Consider the following 23575-nt stretch of genomic DNA (forward strand, 5'->3'; position numbering starts at 1 on the left):
ACACTGAAAAATGAGAAATTTGAGAGAATGTGAATATCATATTTTGCGTTTGTTAACTGGTGGCTATCAGTATGAGTAGTGTTTGTGAAGTATTTTGCTCTAAGGAAAAAAATGTGGTTATTCCGTATGGATTGGCCTATATATGCTTAAAATCATTCTATAGATATTTAAATTAAAAGACACCAGATGTTGAACAGAAGCTGCTGCTTCTGCTTTTTGAACTTTATGGTATATTCTTTCAAAACCCACAGGAAGTAGCTGAGGGAAAAAGTGTATTAATTAAGTTCAGAAATAGATTTTCCAGCTATAGGAAAATCTCCAAAGAAAATAGCATATGATCTTCAGAAATGTGAGCTTTCTGTCCCAAGAATCTGGTGGCAGCATGAAGCACTGTCACATGGGGATAGAAATTCAGATTTCAAGTTTTCAGAGCTAAGCTAGCCTGAAAATAAGCCAGTCTGTGGCCCTTGGAAATGGACCCATCTTTTGACCTGTCCCCTCTGGCCAGTGTTCATCGTTCCATAGACAGTCTTCAGCAAGATCATTTTTCCAGGTTTTTTTGACCTGAAGAAATAATGTTTTAGTAGCAGAGACATGAGGGGAAAGGAAAGTACTAGAATTTCCAGATGCTCTACACTTCAAACATGAAATATGGCTGAGCATAGAGTATATTTTATAAGCTCTAAAACGATGGCAAAATAATTACAAAATGGGATTTGCTTTGCACTGGTTGAGGAAGAAGATTTATGGTTGGCAAACCAGTTAAGTATTCCTGCATTTCGAAGTACAGACTCTGGTGTATTTGTAGTGCCTTCTTTTGCTCTGTTTTCTTCAGACCAAAGCACTGAGAGTGACTCTCCCGCACTAGCAGTTGGTAGAAAGTGTTCCATCTGTCTTTATGCAATGAATATATATATATAATTGTTTATAGTTACATGGTTCTGCTGGAAGAAAATGGACATGCAAACAAGTAATATTCACCACTGAGCAGTCTTACATGGATCACATCAGCTGCTTTAAATATGAAATACCAACAGGGTATCATGTTGTGTCATGGCTTTACCCCAACCAGCAGCTAAGTACTCAGCAGCTGCTTACTCACCCCCTCCCCTGCCGAGATGGGGAGAGCATCCCAAGAGCAGAAGTCAGAAAAACTTCTATCTTGAGATAAGACATTTCAAGGAGGGAATCAAAGCTGTATGTGCAAGTAAAGGAGAAGGAATTTATTCACCACTTCCCATTAGCAGGCAGATGTTTAGCCACATCCCAGAGAGCAGGGCTTCACTTCACATAATGGTTACTTGGGAAGATAATTGTCGTAACCACAAACATCCCCATACCCTTTTGCTACCTCAAGCTTTTATTGCTAAGCGTGACTTGAAAAGGACTTGATGTCCTTTTGGTCCATGTGGATCAACTGTACCAGGCATCAGCCTGTGGCAGAGGCAGAGCAAGAAACAGAGAAGGCCTTGATGCTGTGCAAGCACTGCTCAGCAATAACTAAAACATTGATGTGCTACTAACCCTAAAATGTTTTACTCACAAATCCAAAACACAGCACCATCTTGTCTGCTGTGAACCATTTAACTCCATCCCAGGACAGGGCCAGTAGCACTTACACTCCTTGTTATCTACCAGGTAACACCTGTGGCTTGGGCTCCATCTGCTGTGGTGATTGCTTGGGTCAGGAGAGGCAGCATGCTTTGTTGAGCTGATGGCACCAAAATCAGCTCAGGTTACGTCACAGGCCACATCTCTAGCTCTTTATGAGTACCATCATTTGTTGGTTCTCGTAGCTTCTGCTGTGATACTTCATAGCACAAAGCTGAAATCACAGGAAAAATTTGAATGTGTGTCCATTGCAGTACCACTAGGAAGAAGAGAGAAAGGTATGTCTTTTGTATGTCTCTTCCACTCTCTCCCAGAGTATTCCACTACAGGCTTTAAGAAATCTTCCTGATAAAGGTGGCTTTCTTACAAATCTGTTAGACCTACTTTTCCTCCTTTCAAAAAAGAAGATAAGAAAGAAAGAAGGAAACAAACAAACAGGCAATTTCACAGAAAAAAGAATAGAAGACAAAGCTGTCTTTGGAAAAGTCTTAGATACCTTTAATTTTGTTTTTCAAGCAGAGTGATGACAAGAACCTGAAAATGAGAGCTTTTACAACGTGTCATAACTGTGATTTCCAGTATATAAAAGAGGAAGTCAGAATAGAATAGAAACTACATATTTATTTATTTATTTATTTCTATTTTATTACTATTTTTTTTTGTCGAATTGAAGCAACAAGATCATATTTCTGCTTTCTGCATTGAATCAATCTGCAGAGTTCCAGTGTTCTACCACATCAAATTTAAGGGTATTTGTCTTTATAATCAAGTTAGACCTTGCCTTTTAACATTTTACATGTATTCCTTCAATATCTGCTGTGTAGTTTTGCCAACTTTAATGAGACCAATACTGTAAATCTTGGGAGCTGTTGCATTCCTTCAAGCAGAATGCCTTCTACCAGTACTTTATTCAGTGAGTTCATGAATTTTCTTTGCTCTTGTATGAAATAGTAAATGTAAAATCAGTGAACGATGTGTCTGATACGTTTTAAAGAAAACATAAATTATGTTGTACCTGTTCAGTACCTGAGAAAAATGACATGTTGAGTATCTGCTACATTTCTGTCAATGTTTAGGCAGCCAGATTTTAATGCATCAAGAATGACGGTTATACACGAAAAATAAAGTACTTGTTAGTGTCGTAAGCTTCCCTCTCATTCAGTTCCTGGTGAGAATCACATTAGTGTGCATTGTAGGGTAACTGACACAGAACTGTGTAAGTTGACTGTTCTGTTGACTTCATGCCTTTGAATTTTTCCTGTGTAGCCAGACTGTACTGCAGCTGAGAGAGCCATGGCAAGACTTGCAACACACCCCACCTTGAAGCCTAGATTTATTGAACTTAAAGGTATGAAACATTTTATTTAATTTTCTATTATATCTGTAACTGGTGTGTTACCTTGTTCATGTATGTTTCTGATGTGAACAAAAGTAAAAAACCCACAAAATTAGGTAATTAGCCTAATTAGCTGCAGTGAACCAAGCCACAAACTTGAAACTGTTTATATGGCTTTATGTGTGACAATATGCAACATGACATTTATTTAATATAGGGTGTTGAACAAACAGAGCTTAAAATGGGAATTCTAAAAATGAAATGGAGATGTAATGAAGTGTTTCTACATTAAATAGGAACATAAATGGATCATTACCAATGGGTTTTCAAAGACACCTAAAAGGTTTTACAAATTACTTTCTTAATCTTCCTTGAAGGCTGTCCTCAGAATTCTTAGGATATCTTTCCTGGTTGTTTAGGCTTCCTCTTGTTTCCTTGAAATTGGAATTTTCCACTTAATGTTAAAAAGGATCAAGTCCTAGTAGTAACATCACAAAGTTATTTCATTAATAACAGAACATATCAAATATCCATTTAATTATATATGAACAAATTGATATTAATTTGCAATTTTAAACAAAAAGTAGTGCCCTAAGTGAGCATGATTATCAGCTGCAGATTATTTTTTGAAGGAGAAGTTCATAGTTTAACCCAAATTTTATTGTGTATTTAATTGATAATATTTTTCAAGGATTTTCCTTCACTTTTGTTGATACTGTAGTCTAAGGTATCTCTTGTCCGATGTGTTTGGTAAATAATTCATAAGGACATTCAAAGTATGCTCAATACAATCATATACAAGTTGAAAAAATGTTTTCTTATGTAAAAATAACTTGTGTAAATTCATGTGTAGCTGCAACAAAATATTTTTCTGCCCCTTATACAGCTGCTGTTAAAGCTTTTAAGGATGCAAGAAAGAACCCAGACAAAGGCACTCCTATGAAAAAGGATCAGTCAGAAGAACAGCCTAAATCGGCAGAACATTCCAACAGCAGCTTGGATGACCAAGCTTCTAAGCAGCCTCAGAAACAGCAGGGATGTGAACACAAAACAAAAACAGGCATGAAAATAGAAACTGACAAGGTGGTTGAAGAGCTCTGTGAGAGTGAATCTGAGCAGAAAACTGTGGAAACGGAGAGAGCATATGCTCCAGAAGAACCTTCATTTCAGGCAGTAAAAATGCAAACAATTACTCAAAACAAAACAGAAAAGAAACTTGGCTATCAAAAAAAGAAAGAAAATATGAGTATGAACAAATTAAATGCAATTAAAAAAAAAATTGATGATAGTGACCAGGAGCATCCCAGTGAAAAGGAGTACTTTGATGATAGTACTGAGGAGAGGTTTTATAATGAATCATCAGATTCTGACAGTGACAGCAATGATGATTTCTTCATTGGCAAAGTGAAAAAAAAGAAAAAAGTAGCAGCAGTTAATAATTTTTCTTCAACAAAAGGAAAGGGTAGTGTTCAGAAAAATGCAACAAAGACAGAAAAGACCACAGTGTCTGGGACAGCCCACGATTTGATCATGGAAGAGAGAAAGCCACTTGCAAAAGCAAGCAAGCTGGAGTCAGTGTTCTGCAGTTCTTTGTCTACCACCAATCAGAAATCTCAGAGCAGAAGGTAAACCTTTTCCCCATGCTATGTTCTCCATTCGCTCCCTTTGTCATGGTAATGGAAATGGCTGTGATTTCTAATAGTCCTTGCTAAACAGAGAATTTCAGCCCATTAAACCCTACAACATTTTCCCAGAAACTACTCACTAGTCTTCTTAAAGTTCTTTGAAAATACATATTTTTTATATTCACAGTAGCCCTGATTTATGCATAGGAATGCTAACTAGATCTACACCCAAATTCAATCACTTTTTAATTCTTCTCTTTCTACTATTAACATGGGTGGAGCACTATTGAAGGAGCTGGCATGTTATGTTTGAAAAGTTATTGCATGATGATTCTTTATTTGCAGGTGTTTGTAATCTTACAATTTTCTTGAAAAATCTTAATTTCTCATTCTTTTTTTAGAAATACTAAAGACCAGCCTTTCAAAAATGAGAGAACAGGTATGTATTACTTAACCTGGTAAAATTAGGAGAGGAAAAAACCATTTTCATCTATTCATGATGGGCGTTAATTTGTTTCTTTTCAAGTTTATGGAACATATTTTAACATTTGTTGTTAAAATGGTCAAACTGTTCAGCTTTCATTTTAATCAGTGGATATTGTGTGCTATTTTCTATTTTCTCATATTAGAAATACTTAAGGTTTACACCAGAAAATGTTTTTTCTGTCTGTCAAGCAGTTAGCGTGACTTGTGCACAGGTAAAAGTACTAGATATGTAACTAGTACCTTATCTCATCAGTAATTTCCTCAATAGCTCCTGAATATGGAATATTTAACTCCATTTATATTCTGTGGTACCATTTTGGAGTTCATTGGGTGGAGGATATAATTCCAGTCTTATTAAGTTACATTGTGTAACAGTCATTGGTTTATTGTGAAGAAAAAAGGTTAGAATGTGCTGAATGTTTGTCTACACAAATTGTGAGTGCAGTATTTATAAATCTTTACTGTCTGCAGTCTAGTTAGTGGCAATTTACCAGGCTGCAAGATGAAGAAATCTTGCTGTGAATATTCAGATGATTGTGTTCCCCATGGCTCATTATGAAATTTTTTGAAAATATCTGCAATCCCAAGGTAGTTTGCATACTTTTATGAATGTTCGTGATGTAGTTAATGGGTTTGGTTTTTTTGTATTCGCACAGGTTTCCTTAAAAATGAAACAAAGCTCAAGAAGAAACCATTTGCAAAAGCTTCAGGGGATATTAAGTGCAACAATAAGAAAGTACTTTTGGAGCAGCCTCTTCATCCTTCATGGGAAGCAAGCAGGAGACGCAGAGAGCAAATGTCTCAAATTACAGCATTCCAGGGGAAAAAAATTAAATTTGATGACTAGACTATATGTACATGGAGGTTCAAAAAAATTTTTTTTAAACTGCTGTTTGAACTTCTTTGTTATATTGTCCATATCCTTTGCAGCCTACAAAATTGCAACTATTGTTTACCATCTTAGAATATCAAGATTGCTTCATTCATTTTGTGTGCTGTCTGTTGATTAATGTAATGGCTATTTGGGGCTGGTTCTTAAGTCCAATTATGTAGTGCCACCAGTGCCAGTATACCCTAATACAAAATGTGAATAAAGGGTTTTTAGGAACATAGTTTGTGCCCTGTAGGAATATTACAGATTCTTTGGAGAGGGGTTTGGAAGGGGGTTTTTTGTATGTAAAAAAAGCTACTTACATGAGAATTTGGTTTTCAAAAGAAAGGTTCTGTATTGTAACATCTCAACTGAGACAAAGTAAAAGATTCTTCTGTTTGAAGAAACTTCATAAATTAATCAGTCTGTTGGATAGCTGGAAAAGTCAAATCAGTTGTAAGCATAATATGAAAATTTCTGGAGAGAATAAAGTATTGTGCTTTTAAATTGTGATCTCTGTTCTCTGACGATACTGCCAATTTGAAGAAATGAGAAGGTGTCTTTAAAACTTTGTTCTGGTAGGTATGTCTGGATCCTTCAACGTGTGTCTTGCACTTTCTGAAAGAATGTGAAAACCTGAAAAAAGCTTGTACACTAAGAAAGATTTGACTTTAAAGTGGCAGTCTGACATTGGGAGTTCATCTGATTGGGACTTGACATAAAAAAATACATTAAATACTGCTTCAGGTGCTTTTCCCACTACCTAATTAAAAAGAAATTCTGAACATGTAATTAATTTTTAATAGTGTTGTTTATTTCAGTACAGTTACCTTTCATAATCAGATTAATTCATAAACTTGGTAAATGACTGAACTGTGCTATTCATGTAGCATTTTGGGATGCCTAAGGAAAGCCCTGCATCACCCCAAAGGCCCATCTAACCTAGTATCTTTGAAAGTAGCCAAAAAGGGATGCTTTAAGGATAGAGGGAGCGCACCCTGATACATCATGCAAAATGCATCTCTTCAGGCTTACAGTTTTACAGCTCTGTGACATCTTGTGGTATTGTAACTTAGGGTGTTTAATAATCCTTTATCAATTTCCTTTCTTCAGATTTGTCTGCTCTTAAATCCCTGCAAACTTGTAGAATATGTCATCCCTTAAGGTGTAGATGGCCTTCCTACATATTGCAGTCTGAAAAAAACAAGTTTTTTCCAGTGTCTCAGGCAAAGCCAGCAGGCTTCTGGGCAGCATTAGAAAATGTTGCTAGCCAGTACGAGGATCCTTGCCCTGGAGTAAGCACAGATAATACTACATTATACATGTCCCATCTTGTGTTAAGCTCCTGAAGACTAAACCTTCAAGTTGGTCTGTTCTGTATTAATATTTAGGCATGGTTTGCCCCACTTAGTTAGGGTTTCTTTTCTGTATACTGAAGAAATGTCAGTATATCTAATTGTCACTACATGTAACTGTCTTTAATGATTTTGCCTCCCAGAGGAATGATAAATTCAACCAACCTTCCATTTCAAAGTGGCTTTGGTGCTGTTACTTTCACTGTACCGTATGGAACAGTATTTAAGGCCAAAAGCTTCAAAATAAAGCACAGAAAAATGTTTAGAGTGGTTTTGTAGGGTTATATTTCACAGAAGAAGCCATGCATTTACCGGCTTTCTATAAAATTCAAGGTTTTCATATGCAAACATTAATCCTTAAAGTTTTAAATAAAAAAGCAAGTAAGTCCTAGATGAATGTCACACCAAACAAAGGTTTGGTATGTGACTTCTCTGCTTCCAGTGTAAGGCAAGAGAAGTACCTTTTGGTAGATATTATCAGCTGTAACAGCTTTTCGTGGACAGCTTACCTTTCTTTTAGCAGATGAATTTAAGAATTAAAGATTGCAAATAGTTTGAAAAAAAACCTCAAGACTCTAAGGAGCTAAAGTTCTAAAGTGTTTTTTTGGCATGTGCTTAAAAGATCTAGGAGCATTATTGGTTTATCTTGTCACTTGAGCAAGTTTCTTACTGAATTATTACAGCTGTAATTGGTGGCCACAGAATTCTCCCTGAAGGAAGCCTGACTTACCAAAACAACCTTTCTTTTTTTTTCTTCAAAAGTACTTCTGAGCTCTTACTTTAAAGAAAAGAAAAAAGATAACATTCACTGAACATGAATGAGAGAAGAGAGATTAGGATACTGGCATTGCTTTGTATTTTAATGGGTTACTGCCACTTTCTGCTGGTGGTTAGTGAGTCACCTGGATCACAGCCTTAATTCATTATACAAACAAGTAGTGATGGTGGAGATTTGATAGTGTCTCTTACGTGTAACTGGGAAATTCGTTTGTGGACTGATAAACCCAGTGAACTTGCCTGGAGGTTGTTGATAAAGTTCAGAATGTTTTTTCTTCATTATAACAATATAACATGTTCAACATACATGTGATTTTAACTCATATCTATAGCACTGTTTAGACAGAGACCTCTCACAAAGTACTAGCAATTTATTTTTATAGCAACATGGGAAGTTATTTCTTTCTGTGATAATTAGATTTTAAAATGTTGAGAACTGTGCTTTTCAGTTCAGTACCATACCATGAAGAAATGTCTTTAACCAGGTACATACCAGTCAGATACTACTAGGCTGCTTCAGCTGCACAATTTTTTCACCTCAGGCTTACCAACAAGATCATCTCAGATTTTTCAGTATCTTTTAAGATAGTCATCACTAGTTTAAATATGATTGGATTTTTTTTAATACAAAATGTGTGTGTATTACTGATGGGACCATTTTGTGACTTCCAAACTGGCATAACTATCTCTTTAATCAGTTTTTATGGAATTATTAGATCAGGAAAAAAGGGTCTTGAGTGAAAATTCAGTTACAGCAGTACTTTATTAAGCAAAAGTGTTGAGCTGCTTTGCAAATGTAGACTGGTGGTAGTTCATTTTGGGATACTAGGCAGGTGATCTAATGTAAAAATGAGATAGCAGAATGGGGGTATAAGGTACTTGGGAACTGGGAAATATTTTCAATAGATTTGAATATGCTCTCTGCAATTGTCATAATTCAGTTTTTACTGCATTTATGTATTTGCACAGATTCTGATCTACTCCAGGTTCTGTTCAAATAGAGTTTGCATATTATGATCTAGTCCAGGAACAGCAGATGGAGAAATTCTCAGCTCTCAGCTCTAATAAGTAGTAGGACAAGAAGTAATTTTTCAATTGAGAAACATTACACAAAATGGGTTATAGCTGAAATAATTCTACATTTATTGTATAAACTTTAAAAGATATTACATTGGTTTTATCTCCATTTACATGAAGCCAAGAGTGCCAATTATTTGATACTGAAGTGTTTGACGACTTCATATTAGAACAAGTCTCCAAGCTTTTTAACCATGCTCTTCTGTAGCAGTCCCCCAGTGAAGGGACAAGCAATGCTTCACAACTCAGACTGTTTCATCAGTTTAGCATACAGACTGAAGAGGCAGCAGGACACTGGCTTGTACTGGGAGGATGTGAGTAACAGGATAAAATGTGTTTGGAATAACTGCAGGTTTTATCTGTTGGTCAATTTTCTAGAGTACATAGACTTCCTGCCATGTACTGCTCAAATAATCTTTCTGTGAAAGCATACTTTCGGAGCAGAAATTCTGAATGTGCTTTTTAATTCCTGTTTTTACCGAGACAGATATGATAAGGAAATTGTGTGTCCAGATGAATCATATATTTCCTCCTGTTCAGCCTTGACATGTCAATCCTTTGTGTAGTATGAGGGGTAATTTATCATGCCTCGTAATTTTTTATTTCTTCTTTCTACCTTCTTGCGACATTTTTTCAGACACCACATCAGCAAGACAGGATTTTCTTCATGTAGACATAACAACCTTAACTGAAGCCTTCTCACTGAGAGATGCATCTGGCCTGTGCAGTAAGTGTAATACTTCGACAAGTAGAACGCTTGAAACATTTTATTCAAGTCATTTTCACATAAACTTGCCATAATACGGGCATGTAACACAAGAATATGAAAGTGCAATGAAGAATACAAAGCTAGTGCCTGAATATTATAAATTAGAGCTCTTCAGATAAAGATGCAAAGTTACTGAAATTAAGACTGTTTCAAGAAAAGTGAAGGAAATAATGAAGTCTTCAAGAAAGTTGCAAAAACAAGTGGCATTTCACTGTATCTGTAGCACTTAGTTGCATAATAAAAACCTCCCAATTACATACTCTTTGGTTTTAATTCAAGTTAAAATCTTTCAGCACCTTTCAGGATTTGGAGAAAATTAAAATGCCTTTTTGGCATAAATGTGAGACACAGGATAAACCACCTTTCAATGTCTCATTTATGAAAACCACCCTGCTGGTTTTGAATGAGCACACTGCAAACAATGCATGAATGACAATAGGAAGGTACACTTGATATGTGCATTCATTCTGGAGCAGAGAAAAAAACAAGTAGACTTTTCCTAACACAAAAATATCATCTACACAATATTTTGGTTCCATGGGTGACCAGTCTGTCATTTTTGTTACACTTTTGTCTAGAAATACGCAAATATCAAATGTATTTCAGGATTAAAAAAAAATACATAACAAACCCTTCCTCTAATGAGCCTGACGTACATAATGTTCCTTATGTGCAATTCTTAAGTAAAGGTTTTAAGTGTGGGAGGTTATTGTTTCACACACATTTATACATTCTGGCTTTTCAGAAGAAATTTGAGACTGCAAGATAGCAAATTCATAGTAGAAATCTCAGAAAATTCAAATCTGGTTTTGCTCCCACTGAGGCCAATGTCAACATGCTTTTCAAAGGCGAGGGAATAAGCCTGATGTCTGGTAAAATGGAATCCAAATATAACTTGCTTTTAAAACAAAAGCTTTTACAAAGACAGTTTTTAAAAATGTTTTTGAAGAAAAATGCACACAATCCCGAAAACATATTCCAGTATGCAAAAAGTAAGGTGTCAAATCTGCAGAGCCAAGATACTGAAAATATTGGTTGGCGCTCCCCTATTTAAAACTACTTCTACACATGCTATATAATAAACTCTTCTACTTCTACTGCTTTGTGATTTACTATAGTTAGACAGGGTTAAAGTCACATTCCTTCATTTTTTTTAATCCTAAAATCCCTTGTTTTTCTGTTCATGTCTTAGGCAATTTTTGTGCTATTGTACATCAGTGTCATGTTGCTTAACACACATTTCAAAACAAATAAAATACTTTGCTACGGAAAAAAAAAGCTACATTTTTGTAGCTCCAATATCCCCAATATTCAAAGTTACAGCATTCAACACCTTTCCAAATGAGGCCATTCCCACTTGTTCCATCTACACAGGTGCTCAAGGCCCTCTGGCTCCTTGCTGACTTCAGTGGAGTTCTGCACGTGGTTTGGGCACAGACGTGTGAGCAGGTGAGTGTGTCATGAGCGAGGGGTACCCCCCTTCCTGCGGCTGCTCCGTCTCCAGTTAGTGCTCTCATATCCCACATCCAGCATCAGGCACAATGAGGTACGAGCACACCACCTCTTCCCAGGAAGCAGCCCGTGCCCACAACCTGGCTGCCATTCAGTAGCTTTTGTGTCCATTGCCAGAGCTGCTCTCAGCACTTTGACCCCAGTTTTGACCTAAGTCTGTAGAAAGGTGAATGCACTTGCATCCCTTAAAACCTCTTAAACTTAAAAACTCTTTGGGCTGAAATTTCAGAAGCCTGGACTTTAAAACAGGCCCTCATTTTTGTAGACATAGGTAACAAATGGTTTTCTCATAAATCAAGTTTCCGAATTTTGCTTCTGTTCATTGCCCGTACTGGTTACAGATTGCTAAAATGGATCTCACAGCAAACAGAAAGGGACCTGCATGTATAAATTATATTGTTCCTCACCCTCTCCCACTGGTGGGTAGTAATCACCAGGTTGCTGGTTCTCAGGTCCTTTTAAAGTTCTAATTGTGCAAATTTGTAACCAAGTTATGATTAAAGTGGAAATAAATAAATATTCTAAAGAACAGCTGATCCTTGAAGGATATTATGGTAATTCATCAAACTTCCAAATTAAATCCATAGGGTTCTAATACATAAAATATTTCCAAATACTGCCTGAAGTATTCTCAATAGTGACAATAAAACCTTTCCATACTCCTCAGATTTTTTTTGTTTTTAACTATATTGAATAGCACATTTTTTTTCCTTTTTATTTTTTAATTTATTGAGCTTCCAGTATTTCATTAGGTGTTTTGAACTGCAGATCAAATTTAATGAACACCAATCAATATTTCTAGGTCCCATTGTTCCAAAAGTAGATTCTTCATTTTACATGATCAGAAATCTGAAAAAAACCACCAGATCCCCTTGTGATATGTCATTTCACAGTTTAAAACAAAAATCACAGCTACTGTAGCTTACAGCAGGGTGCACTGCAAAAGCAAAATAATTTGGGGATGGGAGGAGTAGTATACCCAGCACCAGTTAAGCAGTTCAGCAAAAACATTAATTTCAGCTGGAAGTTTTTCCCCTTAACAATGTTGCACTTGGTTCCTGAATAGCCTAAAGTAGGATGTCAATACACTGACTTTTGCTCTTCCTCTCTATATTTCAACTTTGTTATTTTGAATACTGAGATACACATTTTAAAGTCAACTACAGTACTTAAGGGGGAAGCAGGTAGTAGGTTTTCTTCACACTAAAAATACTTTCTAAGAGATTCTGACCTACTTCTGTTTGTGGTGCCACCTGAGTTAACTGCCTGTATTATTTTGATGGTTAACCTGTTCAAGTTGGATGTTTTTCACAGATGACCGCATCAGGGACTCTTCATCATCTTCAAGAGCCCATTTCTTGACAGGTATTTTTTATCCATATTTAGTTTGCAGAAGTTTTTTAAGAGTACCACCTTGAAAAGTTTCTTGAACATATAAAGGTGGGTAAGCTTTTTCATTAATTTTCACAGATGAACAGTGTTATTTCAAAACCCCATCTGTTTTTCATTTAAGAAAATGGAAACTCTTCTAATGTATTAAAAATGTAAACATAACTTTTCTTGCAGGGGTATAACTGATATATATAATATATATGTATTTCTCTGCTATATGTTAATATTCCTTGAAAACTGAACATACTTCTCTCATATCAATGTATCGTAGCAAGAATTTTTAATGGTACTGTATCATTAGTCTTAATCTGTTTTTCATTATGGTGTTTTCTGAGATAGCTAACATTACTACTTTCTCTTGACTTTTTATTCAATTCATTTTGTGTACATTTTTTTCTACCTTTTAAAATATGTTTAACTCATTCACCAGTAAAATTCCCACTGAAGTCTGTTACCACATAAACTCCAAATCTGAAGGAGCTAAGAAATGGTCCCATGTTTTTATGAATGAGTTAGATTATCAAAATTTAAAATATCTCTACATGAAGCACCAGTTTCACACGTTTCAATAGCAATATAAGTAATGCCAATTTAGATTCTTAAAATCCAGTTAAGTTTTGGTTGAGAAGCAGCAGAAGTGCTTCAAAGTCACGTAAGGTGTGTGGATCTATCTGCGTATGTTCTGTAGTTTTGTTTCTATAGTGTTTGCATCCTAGTAAAGTTTGTATAATGATACTTCAGTTCCAAACATTTGGCACCATCTCATCCATTTTTCTTGCATCTTTCTCAGTATCTGTTGAAAGAGGAGAAATAATTTTATGCAGGTGAGCAGGCACGCAGGGGAAGAGGAACTAAACACCCACTTGTCAGCTTGAAAGCACAGGTCAGACAACAGTAACAGACTTTTCTTCCTAGCCCTGCACAAACATGTACCTGAGAGAGGTATAAAGTATGGTGTACATACATATACACAGATATCTATGGGGTGTTTGCCTGGGAGGAGGAGGCTGGGGGGAGATCTCATCACTCTCTACAACTGCTTGAGAAGAGGCCGTGGTGGGGTGTAGTTTGGTATCTTCTCCCATGTAACCAGTGAGACAGGATGGGAGGAAATGGCCTCAAGGGGGTGTTTAGATGGGATATCAGTGGAAACTTTTTCACATAAAGGGTTGTGAAGCGTTAGAGCAGCAAGCCCAGGGAAGTGTGAGGTCGCTATCCCCATAAGCATCCAGAAGTTGTATGAATATGGCACTGGAGAACATGGTTTAATGGTGAGCATGGTGGTGATCCGAGGTTGATGACCAGACTTCATGATCTAATAGGTCTTTTTCAAACCTTAGCCATTCTATTATTCTATGTACTCAGTAACACTTTCAGAGGTAGGATGGGGAGACTAGAAGTTAAAAGCATGAAATATAGGTTTGCCTCATTTTACTACTGATTTCCTAATGCAAAGGAATGGATAGGAATTCATTCAATGAGGAATGCATATTTTACAGGCTAATTAAGCAGGTCACATTAATTCAGTCTGTTTCCTTCACTGGTACTGTTGTAAAACACTACAGTGGTCATCTGTTTTACTTTCCACTTACTGCTTGGAATTTGTTTCATATGAACATTTTTACAATGTTAATACTCACTCCTTATATAATCCAAATGAAGTCTCTTGATAAGTATTTCATATGAGCAACTAACCCAGTGTTCTATGAACTGCTTACCTCTGTGTTACAGAACACTGCTTTCTCTGTTTATCTTTTTGTGTTTCACAGATACTAAGGTACAGTAGACCTACCAGGAGGACATTTATTAAACAACTTTGCCTTTTTGGAGGAAAAAAAAATGTAAAAAAGGCATAATTTTGGCATTGCTTAAACTTTTAAAAGAGCAAAACTGTAAATGGAGGGTGTGTGAAAGAACTGATTCAGGGAGGGTGGCTGCTGTGTAAGCAGCAGCAGCAAAGTAACATAGGTATGTGGGATTTTTTCAGAGTGTCTTAATGAGCACTGTTGCTGCTCAGTTGTGTGTGGGTGCTGTAAAAGGGTACTGAATGATCCCAGCAAGGTCCCAGTGCAAGTACAAAGGAGGTGTGTGAGCCAGAGGTCGTTACCTAGCAGACCAGACAGGAGCAGCAGTTCTGAAAAGTGTTACATACACAACAGCACAAGTGCAAGAGCAAAATTCCCGGAAATATAAAAATTCCCAAAACCCACAAAACAAAATACTGACAGTGGGGCACAGTGACAGAAAACCCAGCAGTGCGGAGGCACTTACGGTGAAATTGTGCAGCCGGAGGCGTAGGCGTGGTGGCCCGTGTAGCGGATGTCGCAGCGGACAATGTTGTTGGAGTAATCGGATTCAGGCACCAGGTAGCTGGGGTTTACACTCACCTGGAGGGGAGAAAGCAAAGTGCTGTCTACTGCCACATTTCAGCTGGTAACTTAGATGCCAAAGGATGCGTGCATATGATTTGCTTCTTCAAACAGAAAAAAAGAAAAACCTCCCAAAAAAACCCCAAAGCTCCCCATTCCCAATACACTTACCTTCAGAATATAATTTCCAGGTTTTACATCAGTAATATCAATCCACTGGCAATCTATGTCAGCATTGTAAGTGTCGTAGCAGCCAGGGCTCAGACCCTTAAGAATGAAGATGGATGTTAAAAAACATTAATCTTTAGAAACAGTGACACTCTAGACATTAGGGACACTCAGACTGAAGTTCACTTAACTATCACAGCTCACTTAGAAAATATCTTAGAAAATGAGTCTTATTTTTAGTTGCCATTTTATTTTTGTGTCTCTAAACTAGAACACCTATGTCCAATGTACCATGATGATGGACAGCCCTTTATTATTAATGCATAAAAAAACACCTGTAATGTTGACAGTTGTTCATCTGTGATGTATCTGCATTTTCTTATCATCACTTGTTACAGTACTCCTTTTACATAAAAACTGTTGATGTTACTGTTTCCTGTTCTTTACATAAGATCAAAATACAATGAAAATTGACCAGAGACTGGAGGTAAGCATCTATGAATGTCGAGTGAGTATCTTCTGAGGTCATGAGTACAGTCAGACTTGATCACCATGTTGGAACCTCTCTCTACCCTTAGGAATGACACAATTTTTTGCTATGGATGTACTCTGCCCAAGTGCCATCTTTGAATAGTAAGGTTAAGAGCCATTTTCACACTGAGCTTTGTATGGAAATGGTGTCTCTCCAGGCAAATAGTAACACAAAATCTGAGGGAACTGAAAATGTAGCTTTTATTCCCAATGCATCTTTCTGAAAAATTCTTTGTTGTTAGGAGTATTAGTAAGAATCCCCACATATGAATGTATCTGTGATTCAAATCTAGTGTCTTTAGGTGTGGGCTATACAGATTGCTCTAGGCAGAACTGATCTGTTCTGGAAACACACAGAGTGCAGAAAACCCAAGTCCTGCAGGAATTCCCTCTTGACCCAGCTGGTGATCAGCTCAGACTCTTGCATGTTTGTGCCAAGTCTGAGGCTGGAGGAAAGTTTTACAGTCCAATTACAAACCCCTGAAATACGGGCTTCCAGTGGAAATGCTGACACAGCCATGATTCTAGTGACACAAATACTCCAGCTGTAAAATATGGATGTTGCTTAGTTAGATGTCATAGTCTACAGAAGTAGAAAAGGTATTTATAAAACCTCTTCAAAGCCTCTATGTATTGCAGATCATTCATTATAGTTAAAATTCAAATGTGGACACGTCAGCCAGTGAAACATAGCTGTCATTTCTCTGTGACAGAATAACTACCTTCTAGATTAGAAACTGCAGAATAAGGGATACAAGTTTATGTGTACGTATGGCCACACTGAGTTAAACCACAGATCCATCAAAGCTCAGTGTCACGTCTCTGACAGTGGTCAGCAGCAGATGCTTAACAAGATCAGAACATAAGCAATGGGATGTGTAAGGCAAATTGTAAGCCAAATTCCTTCCACCAGGCATGTATTTAAGGCATGGGATACCATCAGATTTTTGTGTTTAATAACATCCACTACTTTGTGTAAATTCTTGAGCCCATGGAGATTTTTGATCTCTGCAACATCCAATGTCGAAGAACTTAATACTTCATTCATGTGTCCAAAGAGCACTCCTCTGTTTTAAAGCTGTTGCCTCACAGGTCTTAAGTTCATATATTGTCAGAAACATCAACAATTGTCAGTAAATATCAATAACTTCCTCTTTCAATTCACAACCAGTCAAGTTTTCCTCTTCTGGTTTCCCAGATGGAATAGTTTATGAAATCTCTTAGCCATACTACACTGCTGATCAACCTTGTTCTGCTGGAGTTGGCTGGTTAAGATTTTTTAAGCTGTTCTTCAGCAGTTCTGAGAGGTGGTGAAGCAATACTCAAGGCAGGGGTCTTGCATGGATTTGTCTATCATAATGGCATGTTCCATTTTCCACATTCCCCTCATCAGCCCTGGCACCTGGCTTTACGTTTGTACATGACCCATCATAACATCACACAGCTGCCACTCCCTTCAACAGCCTCCTGCTGTACAGGCACAGAAGAAAACTGAGATTTCCGTGCCAGACTGCCAGCCAGCAGCAGCAGCAGGTGTTAATGGAATCCAGCACCTTACTTCTTCAGACACCGCAAGGGAAAGAATACCAGCTATGAACCCTGGCACCAGCCAAGGACATCAGGTTGGGGGGATGAACACTGGAAACAGCTTATTTTTGGGATATCTTGAGTGCCCCTTAGCAAGCCTGACCAGCTCTACTGCCACAAGAACTTGTGGTGTGCTTCAATATAGTTCAGTTACCAGTGTTGCTACACTAGTGAGTGTCACTGCCCTTTAATAAGAAACCCACAGGTGAATTATCAGTCTCCGGGTTAGTACCTGGTCTCTATAATGGGGAATTTCAGAAGCTAGTTAGGGCATCAGCTCATTTCGGGCATCAAGTGACTGGCAGAAGAGTTTCCAGCTACAGACTAGGAAAGGCAAAGACACTTGGTTGTCTCCAACACAGCTCCTACCTGTGTGTGTGCTGTACATGCATACCGCCTGTAATATCCATAATCACAGGAAGTATCTTCAAGGCAGAAACTTGCTTTGTGTCCTTCAGCAACTTTTCTATGTGAGCTTGCATCCAACAAGTCATAGTGACTGAATTCATCCATGCTGTGATAATGTCTGTTAAACCATAGATAGATTATTAGAGGTGAATCAGATCTTATCAATAACATTTTCACATATTCCTGCTTAATCTACATCCTGTTAACTCTGGACAAATTTTATTTACTACTCAAAACTTGTGTGTTAGTAAACTTTCCCACATATATAGATATATATATATATATGTGTGTGTGTGTGTGTGTGTGTGTGTGTGTACACACACACACATATATAAAAGGTTTTAATTGGTTATAGGAAAGATTGCATAGCAGCACTGTTTTTCTAAAATTTTCTGTTTCACCTCTTTTCCAATAACAATAGCAAGTATGAAGTAGGTCATGTACCTTTAACCAGAGTTTTGCTAGGAATGCTTACCTTACATATTTACATACTATAATTTCCATGGAAGTTTGCTACTTGAAACCAACCATTTGGTTTCACATTTTCATGGCCCACAGACAATGTAACACATTCATAACATTGGTGAAGACAAAATCTGCATGAAGAAATCAGCTTCTGTGTACTGGCAGTGCAGATTTTATTCAATATCAGCTACTTTTACAGCCTATACTTAATGCTGTCTGCTTCAGAAGTGTGTTTGCTTTTGATTTGGACAAAGTGATGCATTTTTCTTGCTTTCACACGAAGTGACTTCTAGCTCTTACTGTGGAGTTTTAACACCTCATATTCTTGTAATTCCACTTTTTCCAAATGTGTGGGAAAATAAACTTGTCTTTTCTACCTGCACTGTGTCTTCGCAGCATTTGGCTGCAGTTACTTTTGAATGCTTTCAGCCCAAGAGGTATATGAAAAAGGCCTAATTGAACAAAGTTCAAGTGTAATGGTAAAACAAAGCAGCACAGGAGCCTCACAAGCAGGCCCATGCAGAACACTAAAACTGATCCACAGATGGTGATGACTAACACTGAGGTCTGATGGCTAGCCAAAGTAATTGGCAGTTAAGAGTTCATTTCCAAATGAATTTTCTTCAATGTTATGGAAATGATCATGAGAAATGTATTTTTCTGCAGGCAATGCCTTTTCTATCCAAGAACTGAATCAATATCAGAGACACTCTGCATCTGGACAGTGATAGCTGGGCTATTGTGGCACAGCAGGAAACTGTTTTTCTCAAATGGAAAACTGCTACTGCTCCCTAGCCATTTCATCCACTTATTTATCAAGTTTGGAAGCACAAGGTTGGGGATTTTTGTTTTTGCTGAAGATTTTGTTTAGGGATAGAGGTTAGCTAAAGCATTTGTGGACGTGTTTTTGCTAAGTTTGATTTAGCTTTAGCTTTTTGATGCTTACTTTAGAGATTTGTAAACTGATGAGTCTTTTTTTGAAAGAAATTGTTCTAATGATACTGATTTTTCATTCAATGCCTAAAGCTTCTGAACCTTGAGAGAAGTAATCCATTGGCTCAGAGGCCTTCACATCAAGCCCACATTGCATGCCATTTTTAAAAAGATTAAGTTATCCTTTATGTGCCTGTAAGAGCAGAGTTGGACTTTAAGTAAGGTGGAAATAAGTATTCTGAGTAATTAATTCTAATATTTTATAAATTCCCCTGCTGAGATGTAGCAAATATTGGAACAAACCTGCATATGAGTTTTCTGAAAAGCTACAACTTATACTATTCCTAAAGCAATGCTGCTATGTCAAAATATCATATTATTGATAATGGGATCAGTCAGCCCAATAGCTTTTCTTTTCCAAACTGATCAGATCATTCCTTGTGAAGACCTAGCTCATTAAATTCAGCTCAAGAAGTATGGGTCACTGTTTAAAATGATGTGGTATTATAGGAAATATGCTAATAAATGTACATTTTAGGGTTTCTATTTATTTTAACATGGTTGGGACTTTTATTTACTGATTACACTTAAATGTAAGTGAACTACGTGTAAAATAAAAGGAGAAAGTGCTACTGTCAAATCTCATTTCAGACTTATATTTATATTGAATCTACACATTGTAAGAATTTCAAACATATGGATGAGCTTTGTATCCATCCTCGTTTCATGTGTCTGTATAGAGTGATTATCACTACATGCAAAGAGTAATTACCACAATTAAAATTAATCGGATCATAAAAGGCTAAAGTTTCCCCATGGTTTCCCACTGCTTCACTTCAGTTTTAGAAAATGTCCCCTTATACGTGACAATTTGTTAGTGAAAAGCATAATTAGAAGATGCCATACTGAGCACTTCACTCACTGGTGACAGCTGTGCCACTCCCACGAATAACGGGGTCTGCTGGGCAGGAAATCCGATGTGCCTTGATTTTTCACTCTTTGGGGGAATCTCAGGAGCACCCGATTGTCATAGTCTCTGACATCTGCTCGATAAGCTGAACTGCAATGATGCAAATCAAAGAAAACAAAGGAAAAAGCCGTAAGTATACGCAAGAAATACTTTGGAAAATGCTTTCTATTGTATCAGAAGTAACTGATAGCAGAGATTTTTTCAGGCCCCATAAGCCTCATGCATTGGAGATTCACAGAGAAATTCCATATGGTGTGGAAATTCCTGGTGTCCGACCAAGACCTGACTAAAATTCAGATCTGTTTTTAATTTTATAAACAGAAGCTTGACCACTGACTAACTCTGTCTATGAAGAAGATCACTGCTGAGCTGTAAAACTACTGTGGTACCAAAAACCAGAATTTTATTAGTTGCTAAATAACTCCCTGTGCATGCAAGATCACACAACAGATGTTTGATTCCACTGTAAAAAAAAAATAAAAATAATACCTATCTGAATCAGGCTGTGTTTTCCTATTCTGCATAGCTATTATCTATACTCTTTTAAATACTGGAATATTTCAATCAACTAATAGCCAGCAAGAACACTTCAATGAGTCTTCACTGTGAAGCTACCAAAAAAAGTAATAAAAATACTGCTTCTTATGTCATGTTTTCTTTTTCTGCAAGTGAAGAGCAAGACCCTGAAACAGTCTGCAAAAAGTAATCATGCTGGTAAATAAATAAATCTGTTTTGCATGATAAGGTATCAAACATGTTAAAATGGTTAAAAACAGCCATGTTGATTTCTTTCCAAACAAAACAGGAAAAATCTCTCTTTGCCAACTGGACAAGACCTAGCTTCATAACAAAGCTGTTATTTCAACCCCTTAAGAGACTTTGAAACACTTTTCAGAGGGATTTTAGCTTTAGGAGACAGTAAAAGGCATAGGCCCAGAAACAATTAGCTTATTATAATCTTAATAGTAAATTGTGCTGGTTAAGAATAGGGGTTTTGTTGTTTAAGTTTCCTTTCCTTTTTTTTTTTTCCTTTTTTTTTTTGTTTTTTTAATGAAGTAACATATGATCTTGTGGGAGTAGAGGAGAGAGATGAAAATCAACAGATTGAAGTGGTTTTCTAGGTGCCTCCATTTCATAAAACTCAGAAATGTTCAAGTGATCCTGACAACAGAAACATGTAATACAACTTCTCACAGCACGTAGGTTCTTCAGGAGATCTGCAGCTTGTCTCCCGAATGTGGCAGGATTGCTTTCTGATGTGCGTGCTCTACCACCTGCCACAAACTTGGAAGGTTACAAAGGGCTGTGTTTTGTTTCCTTGAGCCCTCCAACCTCACCCTTCTCCACTCTTCACCGTGTTCACAGGTGGAAACAGAAGCACAGCAAGCCACAGCAAACGGGCAAAATCCCGGGACGATGCCTACCTTGCCAAGCAGTTCTCCTCGGCAGCGCATCTCAAGTTATACATGGACATCCTCTGGACGTATGTGGACGCCTGGATGTAATAGGGATCCGGGACTAAGTCAGGGAGACCTGCAGTTCATCAAACCAACCACATAACAGCAAGATCAACCCAGGACACGTTTGCAAATACTTGGCTACCATCCCAGTCGTTAGGAGACGCCGTTTCGCTGCGGACCCCTGCTCTCCGCTAACCTCGCGTTCCCCTTTGCTCAGGCTTGTCCCAAACACCTCATGGCCAGCACGACGCCCCGCGGCTGCTTATCGGCAGCTCGCCCCTCTCCCGGACCGGGCAGGGCCGGGCAGGGCCGCGGTGATCCCGCCGGGAGCGGCGTGAGCGGAGCGCGGGGACCGTGCGGCCGGCAGGGGAGGGACGGGACGGGCGGAAAGGAGGGCTCTTACCGTACTGGAAGTAGCCGGTGCCGTAGCCGGGTCTGTACCTGCTGCCCTGGCGGGGCCTCTCGTAGGTGTCGTAGTAGTTGTAGTAGGGGTTATCGTCCGTGTACTTGTAGGGGTTGTAGGGGTCGTCTCCTACCATGACATCTTCCCGGCCGGGCCTGAAGCTGCTCAGGGGCGGCAGGCTGCCGGCCCCGGTGCTGCTCCCGTTGCCGTCGGTGCCGGTGCCGCCGGCGGGGCTGGCTGCGGCGCTGGGTCGCGGCGCCCCCGGCGAGGCGCTCCGGGCCGCAGAGGTGGCGGCCGCCGGGCTCCGCTGCGCGGCAGCGGCGCGACCCCCGGAGGAAGGCTGGTAGCCGGCCTGGAACCAGTGCCGAGCGCCGGAGCCCCCGCGGCTGCCGGCGGCGGGCTGTGGCTGGGCGGCGGCGCGGGCGGCGGCTCTCCGCGGCAGCACCGTGCCGTTGTTCCGCAGCAGCAGGATGGGGCTGCCCGCCGCCTCCGCCGCCTGCCTGCGCCGCGGGGGCTGGTACTGGGAGCCCAGGCTGAGCAGGCTGTACACCTGCCCGTTGTTCTCCCACTGGATCCGCTGCCTCCAGGCGGCGGGGGGCGGCGGGGGATCCCGGCGCGGCTGCTGCTGCTGCTGCTGCTGCTGGCAGCCGGCGGGCCAGAGGCAGCTCCAGTAGATGCACGCGTGAAGCTGGGCGAGCAGGAGCCCCGGCGGCGCGAAACGCATCTTCTCCTCTTTGGTGGGCGCCGGCGGGTAGAGAGATACGGGCGAAACCGGGAGGGGAGGGGGAGAGGGGGGTGGGGGCGAGAGGAGAGCGAGGGGCGCCTTTCCTGCTCGGGATGGAGCGGGGGGGGCGGTGCGGGGAGGCCGGGGGGGTGCGGGCTGCGCCTCTGGAAGGGTCGGGCGGGCAGCGGGGTCTCAGGCGCTGCGGCACCCGGGAGGTGCCATCGGGCGGGTCGGGCCCTCGGAAAGTAAACCCGGCCCGGGGGGAGGCGGCGAGAGCGGCTTTTCTTCTCCCCGGTATTTATAGGCGAGGGGATGCGAATGGGAGCCGGAGCAAACAATCAGCCTCTCTTCGTCCTCCGGCCCGCGCTGGTGTCTGGAGCGAGGGAAGGAGGAGGAGGAGGAGGAGAGACCAGGGACTTTAAACTTGCTGGCACGCTCGCAAAGTTACACAAGCCCCGCTGGCTGGGCTGGCTGCACCCCCGCCATTTGTTCACGTAATGCGGCTGGAAACGTGCGGCCCTGACAGTTCCCCCACGGCCGCCCCCCGCCCGCCCGCCCGCCCGCCCCGAGCGGGGGCGGCTCGGGGGGAACGGGGCGGCTCGAGCCGGCGCGGCCACGGGGGCTCCCCATCCTCCCTGCCGGCCTCCCTGCCATCCCCCCTGCCCATCCTCCCTGCCGGCCTCCTGCCCTGCCCTGCCCTGCCCTGCCTCCCCCCGCGCCCCGAGCCGCGCCAAGCCGTGCCGAGC

At 39.9% G+C, this 23575-nt stretch overlaps 2 protein-coding genes across 2 annotated transcripts in view; one reads left to right on the forward strand and one right to left on the reverse strand.

Moving 5' to 3' along the window:
• SRFBP1 (serum response factor binding protein 1) overlaps positions 1-6436 on the forward strand; it is a 70589-nt gene extending 64153 nt beyond the window's left edge. Inside the window, exons 5-8 of the mRNA XM_023944364.2 lie at positions 2878-2959; positions 3834-4572; positions 4974-5011; positions 5715-6436. Coding sequence (XP_023800132.2) covers positions 2878-2959; positions 3834-4572; positions 4974-5011; positions 5715-5905 — 1050 coding nt within the window. The 3' untranslated portion in view covers positions 5906-6436. The remainder of the gene's footprint in view (positions 1-2877; positions 2960-3833; positions 4573-4973; positions 5012-5714) is intronic.
• A 3454-nt stretch (positions 6437-9890) lies between these two features.
• Positions 9891-22922, reverse strand: LOX (lysyl oxidase). The gene is made up of 7 exons (XM_023944365.2): positions 22106-22922; positions 21667-21775; positions 20195-20332; positions 17836-17992; positions 15352-15447; positions 15083-15198; positions 9891-13604 (listed from the first exon to the last, which is right to left on the reverse strand). Exons 1-7 carry the CDS (start codon positions 22827-22829, stop codon positions 13598-13600), a joined length of 1347 nt encoding a protein of 448 aa, XP_023800133.2. The 5' UTR covers positions 22830-22922; the 3' UTR covers positions 9891-13597.
• Positions 22923-23575: the final 653 nt, after the last annotated feature.

The sequence above is a fragment of the Cyanistes caeruleus genome, chromosome Z (assembly GCF_971803275.1).
Source record: "Cyanistes caeruleus chromosome Z, bCyaCae1.hap1.1, whole genome shotgun sequence".
Lineage (NCBI taxonomy): Eukaryota > Metazoa > Chordata > Aves > Passeriformes > Paridae > Cyanistes > Cyanistes caeruleus.